The sequence below is a fragment of the Labeo rohita genome, chromosome 13, assembly GCF_022985175.1.
Source record: "Labeo rohita strain BAU-BD-2019 chromosome 13, IGBB_LRoh.1.0, whole genome shotgun sequence".
Classification (NCBI taxonomy): Eukaryota; Metazoa; Chordata; class Actinopteri; order Cypriniformes; family Cyprinidae; genus Labeo; species Labeo rohita.
The window spans coordinates 36,265,242-36,279,053 of record NC_066881.1 but is presented as its reverse complement, the minus strand read 5'-3'; the positions used below and the strand labels follow the sequence as shown (position 1 = coordinate 36,279,053).

Genomic DNA, 13,812 nt, shown 5'->3' with positions numbered 1-13,812 from the left:
TTTATTCATGATTGTAGTCAGGTGATTCAGACGCAGTATAATGTGAGCGTATTTATATATAGATATAGACAGATACTGTATATGGGTGTATGTCACACTGACCTCATCGTCACTGATTTATGTAAGCTCAGAAAGGTAATTAACTCTGTCATTGTGTTTGTGTAGTTACTGATGGTGTTCCCATAATGCCCTGCTCCCGTCTCATTAACTCACTGTGACAGCGGCTAAATATAAAGCGGGTGTGTGGAAGCTGCTGATGTGTGGATGTGCAGCATCTGTAGATGAACGTGCTGTCAGACGCACTGATGTGATGAACTCTGACAGACAGATGAACCTGTGTGTGTTCAGACTCCTTCATCATGAGTGTGTGTGTGTGTGTGTGTGTGTGTGTGTTTGGTGAAGGTGCTGCACATCATTATGCAGAGTCACAGGAAGTACAGAGTCAGTGAAGGTGAATGAACAGGAGCTGCTGGGTAATTAGCTGTCATCAATAACGGCCTGTCTCTCTCTCTCTCTCTCTCTCTCTCTCTCTCTCTCTCTCTCTCTCTCGTGAATGAGAAAAAGCTGTTTCTGTCATTATGAGCTGCTCTTACACTCTGTGTGTGTGTGTGTTTGGGCACAGATTTGTTTCATAAATGAATAAATCTGACAGTGTTTCACTGGCGATGTCCTTATTTGGATTAACGATTCAGTATCATTAATAAATCATGACTCAAGTCACATAATTGAATTATAATTAGATCTATAAGTAAGAAAATGTCAGTTGTGTTTGTAATTCAGTACTTCATTGAATTACATCTGTTGATCTGAAGCAGACGTCACAAAACCGCATTCGAAACGAACAGCAAAACATTCTGTGAACGCTGCAAATGAGCAGCTTTTGAATGTTAACATTAATAAGCTCATTAGCATAATGTATGTTTCCTGCTGTCATTCCCAGCATTCTCTCTTTTGCGCATGAAGAGCAACAGCTGACAATCACAACTGCAGATTCATCTGTCTTTTAATCATGCAGCAAGAGTTTTAGTTAACTATAATAATCCTATTATATACCTTATAACCCAATCTATATCACATTATTTCAGATAGTTTTGGTTGATTAGATATTTTTTCTTGAAGTCCACCTGAGATTATCAATTCATATTTCAATAATTTCTCAACACATTCACATGCTCCTGCTCTCTAATGCAGTGCTATTTTAATGTCATTGAGATATGATTCAAGTATTTGTTAACATTTGGAATAAGATTTTGTATTTATATTTTCTACTTTCATGTTATTTTTAATTAAAGTGTATTTAAAGGGGTCATCGGATGCCCATTTTCCACAAGTTGATATGATTCTTTAGGGTCTTAATGAAAAGTCTATAATATACTTTGGTTAAAAATTCTCAATGGCTGTGTAAAACAACACCCTTTTTACCTTGTCAAAATCAGCTCTGCAAAAATCATCTCATTCTAAGGGGTTGTTCCTTTAAATGCAAATGAGCTCTGCTCGCCCCGCCCCTCTCTTCTCTCTGTGGAGTGACGCGCCTGTTTACTTTAGCCCCATTTAGCCGCGTTTAGCCACTAAACTTGCTAACTAGCATGGTATTAGGAAAGACAGTCACAAAGATTCATAAAAACCCTTATACTCACTTCTGCTGTAAGTGAAGCTGAATCATGAATGATTTGCGTGAACATAGACGGATATATGTAGATCGGGAGGCGCATTCCCTTCACAAACAAACGTAATCCACTGCATCTTCAGCGGCTCAGATGTCGGGAGTAAATGACGACCACTATGTTCATTATTACATCCAGCAACACAACACCTCAATCGCTCAATCAGAGATATTCTTGTCTAACTTACATCCCTGCTACGACATCAGAACAAAGGAGGTCGGACTGTTATTTAGGCTGTTATTTACAGTTGATTTAAGGCGGGTCTGAGGTAAGACGCTCATGTCAATCAACTATGGTGGGAGTGGCCTCTGTCATGTGACGCCACAACGACAGGCATCTGAGAACGGCTCGATTTGAAAAAGGGGATATTATTTTTACAGATTAATTAAAAACCACTGCATGGATTTTTATCATTATAGTGTAGATTTGTACATACACTGACAACACACATTAATGTTCAAACAACATGTAATAGTGAACTTAGCATCCGATGACCCCTTTAAATATAGTTTAGTTATTTTAGTACGGAAAATTAAACTAATGCAAATGAGAAATATTGCCTTGGAAACTAGCTAAAATAAGTTTATACTTTTTTTTTTTTTTTTTTTTTTTTTTTTGTAGTTTTAGTTAACTATAATAATCCTGTCATATACCTAATCTCAAATAACCCGATCTATGAGCAGATGTAAGTGCGTTCTCATATATTCCATGAAAGCCGTTTAGCGTTGGATCTCTGATGGTTTCAGTGTGTGTATGATGTGGATTGTGCTGATGAAGCGTTTGAGCGGACGGTCGTTAGTGCTTCGTTTAGTGGATGATCTCACTGTTCCTCAGCCAGTGTTTCCAGGAACTGAAGCCTCACTGGAAACAGACGAACACACTGATATTATTAGACTCTCCTGAACTGGGTAATGAGCCGCAGTGAAGATGGAAGAGCGTTTGACCTGCAGGATGTGAGTCAGTGTTCAGAGCCGGTCTGGATCTCATCTGATGTTTTACTGATTGTTTATTAAACTCTCTGGATCATGATTAATTCTTTCTGTCCCGCACAAGTTCACAGTCAGTCTCGGATGTTTGCGTCCGTGTTCTCGTTGCCGTTTCTCTGTTTCTTACCTTCTGTTCTGAATGAGGCGAAGCAGCAGTGAGATCTTCCTCCTTCTGGAAGGTCTGAACTCACAGATGAAGGAGACCATCTGAGCAGATGAGAAGGTGCCAGCAGACCCAGAGACGCTTTCCTCTTTCGTTTTCAGATCGCTGCTCTAGTCTCTTTTCCATATTCATACATAGTTTCCATGTTTTGCTTGGATCATCTACGTTTAAAGTGCTTTCCGTTCACAGTTAATTAGTGCGATAGGAAGTGAAGATCATCAGGCTGTTATCAGCCGCGGTCAGGAAGAGCGCGGCGTTTGATCGTCGGCTTCATTCGGCTCTGGTTTCAGCTTCTCCTCTGGAATCTGCCTGACGATTGTTTGTGTTTCTACAGACTGGAGTTGAATGAATGACGATGAGTGTGTTTGCGGTCTGAAGACATTAGCATTAGAGAACTGCAGGAAACGGGAGATTTAATAGTCGTATAAAAAGCCAGGAAAAGCGGTTCAGCGTTTCATGGCTGGAGTTGAAATAATGTGTTTGTGTTGATATCTGATGATACTGTTTGTATTATCTGTCCAATAAAACTAAAGAGAAATAGTGGTGTGTTCACTGCTGCACATTAAAGCTGTTTGAGGGAAGACTGATGTGGAATCAGTGTCAGCAGTACATGTGAATGAACAGTGTGTGTTCCTCCCGAAACACATTTATTCCTGATTATTACAAAACACTTCATCCACCTGTCAGAATCGGGACCCTAAAAGGCCTTTTCACACCAACAACTATAACTATACCATGCCAGTATATGGGTCATTGACGTATAAGGATTTTCAACATTTTAAAATTCAAAAAATAATAATATCTGTTGTAATTGTTTAAACATTAAGAATGTTGTGTACAAATTCATATTAAAATTTAAAATTAAGTGCTTTTTTTTGTAATCTAGATGAATTGGTCGTAGCCTTAAAAAATGTCATGTGGTGCGACCATGGTTTATATTAAAATTAATTCATTTCCTTAACATGCTTAACATTTTTTTAGATGTTTTCAGTAATTAAAATGTTTAGAAACAAAAGCGGTGTCTCATTACGAAGGATGCACCCTCCGGAGGCTGCATTCGAAGGCTGAAGTCTCATTTCAGAAAAGCAAGTAGGACACTCCAAATGCGACCTTCGAATGCGTCCTTTCACAGGAATTTGGAGGATGCATGCGGTGTATCCTTCCCTGCTACAGATAACCCACAATTCTTTGCGTCACCGTAACCAACGGTCGTTTATTTAAAATAAACAGCGATGCCGGCAGATGTAAACACAAGCGACGATGTGGTGTTTAAATATAAAAAGTAAAACTAATACATTTTTGTCCTCCTTTTTTCTTCTCCTTTTTTCTGTAACAGATGTCAGTTGTATTTATGCTGCAGCTCCTCAAATATGCAATAAAATAAAACAAGTAAAAAACAGTTTCTTTTCAAATTGCTTTCCAGGTTTAGAAATAATTTTCCCTTATTTATTTAGTGTTAGAGCGCAACTAGGCGTCCGCGGCGTGACACAACAATTGTCGAGTCCAGTGTAGACTGTTAGTGTGTTGTCATAGCAACGTGATACTTCCTTTTTCATTTTCCGTCCGTCCTACGAAGGCCATCTCATTTAATTCTAGGCTTGAGGACACTCCGCATACGCATCCTCCAAAGGATACGACCTCCGGAGGGCGCATCCTTCGAAATGAGACACAGCTATAGTATTTCTTTTGAGTTTTTATGAATAATGATCTCATATTTTTGTTTTATAATTTCAGAGTTGCCTTCTTAAATGTAGTTAGCAGACTTATTTTTCCTGTAAATTGCATTAAACTGATAAAAATGTTTTAAAAATATCATTCACTTAAGCATGCTGTAGCAGTGATTCATATTTCAACTACAGAAATCAGGTATTTTATTTTTATTTTAATACAGTTATAGCTATTATTGGTCACACCGCATGATGAGTGGTCGCACCAAGTGACGCCAAACCCTTATATTATTAATTATCACAGTATGAACATCTTTCTTACAGTGGAAAATGACAGAATTAACATGCTTTTATTTTAACGAGCATTTATTTTACTTTGCAGTGTAATCTGGTAAAATACATTAAAATAGTTATTAATAAATAAATAATAAATTACTAATAAATTCATAATTATCAAACTAAAATTATATGCTCTAATTTTTTGGTATTTTTTCTCATATTGTTGAAAGATTAAATTTTTTTTGCCAGATTTGAAAGAGAGTTACAAACCTGCTTGATGCTTCCATGGATCACTGGCAAATTGCGATATAAGGCAAAGTCCTGTCTTTGAATGGATTTCAACATAAAAGTCCCAAAATGGTAGTTTCTTGATGGTCGCACCACATGATATTTCATAAAATGGAAATCATTGGACAAAGTTTGTATATTATGATGGAAATATAATTACAAATGCTTTGCAGTTTTATACAGGATTAAAAAATCATGACAAAAAATTAATCTGAATAAATTTAGGGTAATTTCAAAGATGTTTCCAAACCAGATGGTCGCACCACATGATATTTTGACACTTTGAATAACAGTAAAATTACAAATAACTAATCTTTTTTTAGTTAAGTTAATGTGTGTCCATACACGAGAGAGGTACTTCATATATATGCCATCTTTTATTTTCACTGAAAAAAAAGAAATTGCTATCAGACACAAAATTTAGGTGTCACGTCATTGACCCATAAATCAAATAAAATATAAAATAAAATTCCTTATTGAATTGTTTAATTTTATAATTTCATTAAATAATAATATAAAAAACACTAAGGGTAACTGTTTTAAAAAATCCAATTAGATTTGTTTCCCAGATTTGTTCTGTTCTGTTTGTTTCTTGTTATTTTGAATGAAGTAATGCACAAACATTTTCATGGCGAGTAAATTTCCTCCAGTCCATTATCAGGTGTAGGTCCAGAATGTTAGTTCGGGCTCTGTTCATCATTTTTGGTGTGAACAGACCTTTAGTGTAGCTGGTTGAAAATTTGCAAAAGTAAATTAAAGAAAGTCTTCAAACATGATGAACAGGAATTTATGAATTATATTTTTGAATTACTTATGCCTTCATCACAAATGATATTTTACACATGCACAAGAGCTGTAGAGACGCTGGCGTTTGTTTGTGGAGAATCAGTGTGTGTTATTGAGGAGGTTTTGTGGTGAGATGTGAGTTTGGACGCTTCTCATCATTACAGAATATTGCTGCGTCGATCTGATTCCACTGAACATCAATCCAGTGATGATTCACATCAAAGTGAAACAATGTCAGTTTGTCTTTCCTTATTTATGTCCTCCTCGTCTGGAAGTGGTTTCCCATCCCATGTTTACATCAGTGAAGTCTTTATCCAGGTATCTTACGCCTGTGATCCTGAGGAGACGGAGAACAGAAGCTGGAGGATCATCATAAACACATGAATGATGACAGTACACACCGCGAACAATAGCGTCTTTGTGCGGCGTCTCTGAAGGGCCGCTGGCGTTCAGCCACACGTCGGCCCCGGGCCCCAGATGTGTCGTGGGTAATGAGGCGGTAGCGGCAGATTCTGGGTGGCCGCACATTTACTGTAATGCTCTTAATGGTTGAAAAGCTTTCGGTGGCGTCTCGGCATTTTACCGCATTTTTACCGCGCCGTTGTGATTACAGTCGTTCACGAATCCCACACGTGACAACAGACGCTTAATTTGCGGAGACGGACGGAGGGATGTGAACGGATGGAGAGGCTCTTGATGAAAACACGTCTCTCATAACAGAACAGGAGTTTAATGAGGACGAGCCAGTTTCAACCTGAGTTTCGTTCTCTGTTCGTTCTCACTGTTTACTTCTGACGAGTAAATCTGATGCTCCTTCAGGTGATTCTGATTGTTTAACTGGTATGGTAAAGCTCTGTGATGTGAGCCAAAATTCTATCACTAGGGTGAACACATTTTGGGGGCTGGAATATTTCATTATCATACCTACAAAGTATATTTTACAGTCACCCTTGTGCAGATTGATCACAGCTAAAAGGCTTCCTACCAGTGGTCTTCACAAAACTTGACATCTTGCACAGTTTTATCACAGGTAGAATGCAAAATGTTTCAATACAAGCATTTCAGTCAAATGTAATTTATGCAATATTTCAAATATTTAACCCACAGGAGAAAATCAACCCTTTGCAACAATTTAAAATCAGCCCAATTCTGTGCAAAAAAATGCAGATTTGGCAACCCAAACAGAAGCGCACACAATAAATGGCGACTGCAAAAAGCAAAACCCGAATCCCGGACATTTTGGGCGGACGAAGAGAGGACATATGGTCACCATAACAATAAAATGGTCATAAAATGGTCATATTATTCTGGTTGATAACTTTAGATATTTTTTCTTAAAGTACACCTAAGATTGGATTATAAATTAATATGTCAGCAATTTCTCACCACATTCACATGCTCCTGTTTTCTGATGCGTTATTTTAATGTAATTGAGATAATATTAAAATTAGATTTTATTTTTCTATTTTCTATTTTCATGTTAATTTTAGTTAAAGTTTTAGTAATTTTGTTCTGTTTTTGTCATTTTTTTTTAATGTCTGTATAGTTTTATTTCAGTTTTTTATTATTTTTAAATAATATTTTAAATAATATATTTTTATATTTTATGCATAGTTAAACTAGATGAACATGAGAAATGTTGCCTTATGAACTAGCATACAATACTAAGTTAAACACTAAAAAAAAAAAAAAAAATTTAATATTTTATTTTATTTCAGTGAATAATTATTGTACTTCAAGTAACAAAAATGTTCTTTGTAATGTTTTTTAGTTTAGTTTAGTTAATAACCATCATCTGATATCAGGTAATGGTCATATGCTAAAAAGATAAAATATTTAATCTTTTCATAATTTTATTGTATAATTATTTATTTATTTTAATTTTCTTACTTTTTTAAAATTTTCATCAACTCCCATTTTAGAAACCCTTATCTACATCATACCTCTATTACACGTTTATAGAAATGGAAATTTTTACTTTTTTTTTTTTTTTATTAATTTCTGACTTTTTTAATTTTAAAATTTGACATTGTTTTTAATATGTCAATTGTAGTATTAAATATGAAGGTGTTATATGTAGATACTGTCTTTCATAACACCAGAAAGTCCATAGCGAGAGGAAGCAGACGGGTCGCTGGTTGCCATGTCAACATTACTGTACGTACAGTATAGTGTGTTTGGTTGGAGTGCAGCTTCAGCAGATTGATCCTCATCTCAGCGTTTGAGAGCTGCAGGACGATTACAGTCGAGCTCATTGACCTTCACATCACCGCAGCTTCACGTTTGACCCGAGTTCGGCTGAATTAGCACTCGTTCCACACCAATCATCTCTGCTCCTCCACCAGTCGATGTCAGTGATGTTCAGCCAAAAATATCTTTGTCATTGTTTACTGATCCTCGTGACGCTCTGACTTTATTTGTATCACAGTGCCATTATTTCAGTGGAGCATCGTCTGCCATCGTGTTCATTTTTCAAAAACAATTCTGCTGTATGGCGACTTTTTATCTCACAATTTAATCTCACTTTTTTTCTCTCACGATTGCGAGTTTACATCTTTTTTTCAAGAACTGCATGATACAAACTCGCAAATCTGACTTTTTTTTCCCTCAGAACTACAAGTAACGTGAGTTACGTAGTAATATTACTTTTTTCAAGTAACTAGTAAAGTAACGCATTACTTTTGAATTTCAAAGAAAATATCTGAGTTACTTTTTCACACTCACAAAAAACAGATTCAGTATTCCTCAAAATGAATAAAAACAGTGAAATGCAAACTCAGAATATGACGCAAACCTGCTGACCTTCGATGATGCAATTCAGCCAATTGTCATACTAATAAGCAAAAATTACTTTAGATAATCTAACATTTGTGCTGCATTTTTTTTTAATAGCTGAAGAGTGATCTCCTGCATAAATGTAGTTTTCTTTCAGCCTGATGTGAATTCATTTTACTTTTGGTGTACAGTCAAAGAATTAGAATTAGAATTAGAATTAGAATTAGAATTAGAATTGTGTTATATTAAAAACAAACAAGCAAGCCCTGCCCAGATTTAAAAAGCAACGCAAAAGTAATGTAACGCATTACTGTCCATAAAACGTAACCAAGTAGTGTAATTAGTTACATTTTCATGGAGTAACGCAAAATTGTAATGCATTATTTTTAAAAGTAACTTTCCCCAACACTACTTGCAATAATAAGAAATGAAGTCAGAATTGCATAATATAAAGTCAGAATTGCGAGATACTCGCAGTAAACCTGTAATTGTGAGGAAAAGTCGCATATAAACATGGTGTTTTACGAGTGGTCCAGATGAAGTTTCAAACACAAAATGTAAAGATGATGTGAAGATGAGCTTCTCTGTGTCTGTACTGATGTCAGTGTGATCTTCAGACGCAGTGGAGTGATTCGGGTGATCTTGCTGGTCTGAATCTGCCTGAAGCTTTTCTTCCACATGCATGAAGGATGTATGGAAGCTTTTAGTGGCCCACTTTAAGAGCATCATGAGATTACAAAGGACAAAATACAACACATAAAACATCTTTGACATTCAGTACAGACAGTGGATGTGTGTTGACGTGTAAGACGCTCTGTTTTATACATGATGTGACACGCTTCTCAGTTGAAGACGTGATGACTGCTGACAGGACTGATGTGATGTGATGAGGTCTGTAGATGAGCTCGGAGCTCCTGATGTTCTGTTTGTGTGTGTTAGTATTGTCAGTGCTGGCACTCACGCGTCTCACTGCATCATTAATGAATGCAAACATGCTGTTTGGTTCTACACTGTTTGATTTGTCTTGTTGGAGATGTTCATTTGTCTGATGTGAGTCTGAAGTGTTTTGTTCAGTAATCTGACCGATTCTCTGTTTCTTTCAGTCTTCATCATCCAGGCGTCTTCGCTTCATTTCTCCGAGGAGCCTCAGTCTCAGGACGCGTTGCACGGCCGCAGTGCCATCCTGCGCTGCGAGCTCAGCGGCCCGGAGGACATGCGCTACTGGTGGACGCAGGACGGCCGGCGCGTGGAGGACTCGGAGCGGCGCTTTCAGGAGGGCAGTAACCTGAAGTTCACGGCGGTGGATCGTCACGCAGACACCGGCAACTTCCAGTGCGTGGCGTCCAGCAGCTCCACCGGAGAGACCGTGAGCTCCGCCAACGCCTCCATCAACATCAAATGTGAGATTCGGCTGCATATGTGTGTGTGTCTGGAAATGAGACGTCACGGCTCTTCAGAACATACCGTCTCTCTGTCATTGCTGTGATTTGTGTTTTAAGTGCTTTTGTGTTGCTTTAATGTCTCTCTCTCTCTCCCTCTCGTGTGTCAGATTGCAGTGATGGGCGTCTCGCCCTCAGCCGTGTAATTATTCCTGTCGAGATGATCAGTGTTCTTGACGTTCTGTTTGATTTCACACGTTTTCTTGCCTCAATCTTTTGTAGATTCTCAAGTGTGTTCAGCTTGATCTTTCTCTCTCATGGGCTCATACTATCATCATGTGCCACTGTATTCATCTGTTTCAGTCACGTGACTTTTACGTTCATCCACTGTATTTAAGAGTATTATCAGGGCAAAGCAATCAAACACATGAACAGAGAGACCAGGAAAACATGTTGATCACTGGATTTGATCCTAACAGCTCTCAAATGTGACCATGGACCACAAAACCAGTCATAAAGGTTAATTTTCTTAAATAAATAAGCTTTCCATTGTATGGTTTGTTATTTGAAAATCTGGAATCTGAGGGTGCAAAAAAATCAAAATATTGAGAAAATCGCCTTTAAAGTTGTCCAAATGAAGTTCTTAGCAATGCATATTACTAATCAGAAATGAAGTTTTGATATATTTACAGTAGGAAATTTACAAAATAGCTTCATGGAACATGATCTTTACTTAATATCCTAATGATTTTTGGCATAAAACAAAAATTGCTAATATTGACACATACGATGTATTTTTGGCTATTGCTACAAATATATCCGTGAAACTTATGACTGGTTTTGTGCTCCAGGGTCACAAATGAAAATGACACAATAATCATTTTAGTATTTATCATATTTAGTCAGCCTGTCCTGTTTTTGTTAAATCAAGTTTTAGTTGACTAAAATCTGGGAACTTTTAAACTGGTTATCTAGTTAAACTGGTAATCACAATTATTTTGCTCAAAATTGTAATCGCTATTACTGCACAAATTTATTTCTAGTTTTTTAAGATTACTAGAGAAGTTTTGAATATAGGGAGTGTTTATTTATTATTTTAGTCATGGTTGTGGATGTTGTGTGTCCTCAGGGCTGGAGAGGGGGCCGGTCACCATGAACGAACCCGCCTCTGAGGTGGAGCTAGAGGAGGCTGAACGAATCGTGCTGCAGTGCCACATTGATGGACATCCACGGTGAGTCCAGCATCTGATTGGACAGTTAAGATGAGTCTGATCTCACATAAAACACCCAGAATAAAAGTCATAAACCGTTTTGACTGTTTTTAAAAAATGTGCAAATTATCTCGAATTTATATCTTGCAAATTAGAATTATATCTTGATAAGTTGTTTTTTTATTCTGTGACAGAATTCCCTAAGTTACAGACGTGTTTCTGCTCGTACTCTGCTGACAGTCGCTGATTTTGTGTAAAAATATGTTTCTGATCTGTGCAGGCCGAGCAGTAAATGGCTCAAAGACGGAGCTCAGCTGGACAGAAAGGACCGGATCCTCACGCTGACCAGCCTCAGCCCAGGGGATTCTGGGATATACTCTTGCTGTGCTCAAAATGCTGCAGGAAAAGTGTGCAGTAACCACAACATCACCCTCAATATCATGGGTAAGATCATGAATTTTGAACAGACACAAGTTCAGGTTCATAGATTATACTTTCGTGTGGTCTGACGTGTGAGAATGTGTGTAGTCTGCTCGAGCGTGTCAGTGATGCCCACACATGCAGTCTCAGCTTTGATTGCATGTTTGCAGCTGTTTTCATGCATTGTGTTGTGTTTGTCACCTTTATGTGCACAACTAAGCAGAAATGTCTGAAGCGTAACCCAACACCTCGGCCGGCCTTCCCATCAGCCACCTGCGCTGCTCACGCACACACCTGCAGACAGAATAAAAGCTCTGCTGAAGAATAAAGAGATCAGCTGGAGCATGAAAATAAAAAAATGAAAGGAGAGAGCGAGAGGAGCAGGGATAAAGAGCTTTAGCAGAAGAATAGTGGGCGGCAGTCAGAGTGAGAGTTTACACACGCAGACAGACCTCATCCTGTTTGTCTGATCTAGAGCGTGTCCGCCTGATCCTAGAGCATGTCCGTCTGACCTAGAGCGTGTCCAGTCTGATCCTGGAGAATGTCCGTCTGATCTAGAGCGTGTCCGTCTGATGTAGAGCGTGTCTGATGTAGAGCATGTCCGTTTGATCCTGAAGTGTGTTTGTCTAATCTACAGAATGTCCGTCTGATCCTAGAGCGTGTCCATCTGATCTAGAGCGTGTCCATCTGATCTAGAGCGTCTGTCTGATGTAGAGCGTGTCTGATGTAGAGCGTGTCCGTTTGATCCTGAAGTGTGTTTGTCTAATCTACAGAATGTCCGTCTGATCCTAGAGCGTGTCCAGTCTGATCCTGGAGAATGTCCGTCTGATCTACAGCGTGTCCGTCTGATCCTAGAGCATGTCCATCTGATGTAGAGCATGTCCGTTTGATCCTGAAGTGTGTTTGTTAATCTACAGAATGTCCGTCTGATCCTAGAGCCTGATCCTGTCCGTCTGACCTAAAGCGTGTCCGTCTGACCTAGAGCGTGTCCGTCTGACCTAGAGCGTGTCCGTCTGACCTAGAGCGTGTCCGTCTGACCTAGAGCGTGTCCGTCTGACCTAGAGCGTGTCCGTCTGACCTAGAGCCTGATCCTGGAGCGTGTCCGTCTGACCTAAAGCGTGTCCAGTCTGATCCTGGAGCGTGTCCGTCTGACCTAGAGCGTGTCCGTCTGACCTAGAGCCTGATCCTGGAGCGTGTCCGTCTGACCTAGAGCGTGTCCGTCTGATCTAGAGCCTGATCCTGGAGCGTGTCCGTCTGACCTAGAGCGTGTCCAGTCTGATCCTGAAGCATGTCCGTCTGATCCTAGAGCCTGATCCTGGAGAATGTCCGTCTGATCTAGAGCGTGTCCGTCTGATGTAGAGCGTGTCCGTTTGATCCTGAAGCGTGAATGTCCGTCTGATCCTAGAGCGTGTCCGTCTGACCTAGAGCGTGTCCAGTCCTGGAGAATGTCCGTCTGATCTACAGCGTGTCCATCTGATCCTAGAGCGTGTCCATCTGATCTAGAGCGTGTCCTCTGATGTCTGCGTGTCTGATGTAGAGCGTGTCCGTCTGATCCTGAGAGCGTTTGTTGATCTACAGAATGTCCGTCTGATCCTAGAGCGTGTCCGTCTGACCTAGAGCGTGTCCGTCTGATCTAGAGCGTGTCCGTCTGATCCTAGAGCGTGTCCGTCTGACCTAGAGCGTGTCCGTCTGACCTAGAGCCTGTCCTGTCTGATCTAGAGCCTCCGTCTGATCCTGGAGCGTGTCCGTCTGACCTAGAGCCTGATCCTGGAGCGTGTCCGTCTGATCTACAGAATGTCCGCTGATCCTAGAGCGTGTCCGTCTGATCCTAGAGCGTGTCCGTGATCCTAGAGCGTGTCCGTCTGATCCTCATGAGCTGTCCGAGCGTGTCCGTGTCCGTCTGACCTGAGAGCGTGTCCGTGTCCGAGCTGATCCTAGAGCGTGTCCGTCTGAGCCTGTCCGAGCCTCCGTCTGACCTAGAGCGTGTCCGTCTGATCCTGAGCCGTCTGACCTGAGCGTGTCCGTCTGATCCTAGAGCCTGTCCGTGACCTAGAGCGTGTCCGTCTGACCTCCTGATCCTGGAGCGTGTCCGTCTGACCTAGAGTGTCTGATCCTGGAGCGTGTCCGTCTGACCCTAGCCTGAGCGTGTCCGTCTGAGCCTGATCCTGGAGCGTGTCCGTCTGACCTAAAGCGT

General features: G+C 39.8%; 1 protein-coding gene across 1 annotated transcript in view; it reads left to right on the top strand.

Moving 5' to 3' along the window:
- ptk7b (protein tyrosine kinase 7b) overlaps positions 1-13,812 on the top strand; it is a 69,094-nt gene that overhangs the window by 37,452 nt on the left and 17,830 nt on the right. Inside the window, exons 2-4 of the mRNA XM_051126560.1 lie at positions 9,712-10,008; positions 11,117-11,219; positions 11,479-11,642. Of these exons, the coding sequence (XP_050982517.1) occupies positions 9,712-10,008; positions 11,117-11,219; positions 11,479-11,642 (564 nt within the window). The remainder of the gene's footprint in view (positions 1-9,711; positions 10,009-11,116; positions 11,220-11,478; positions 11,643-13,812) is intronic.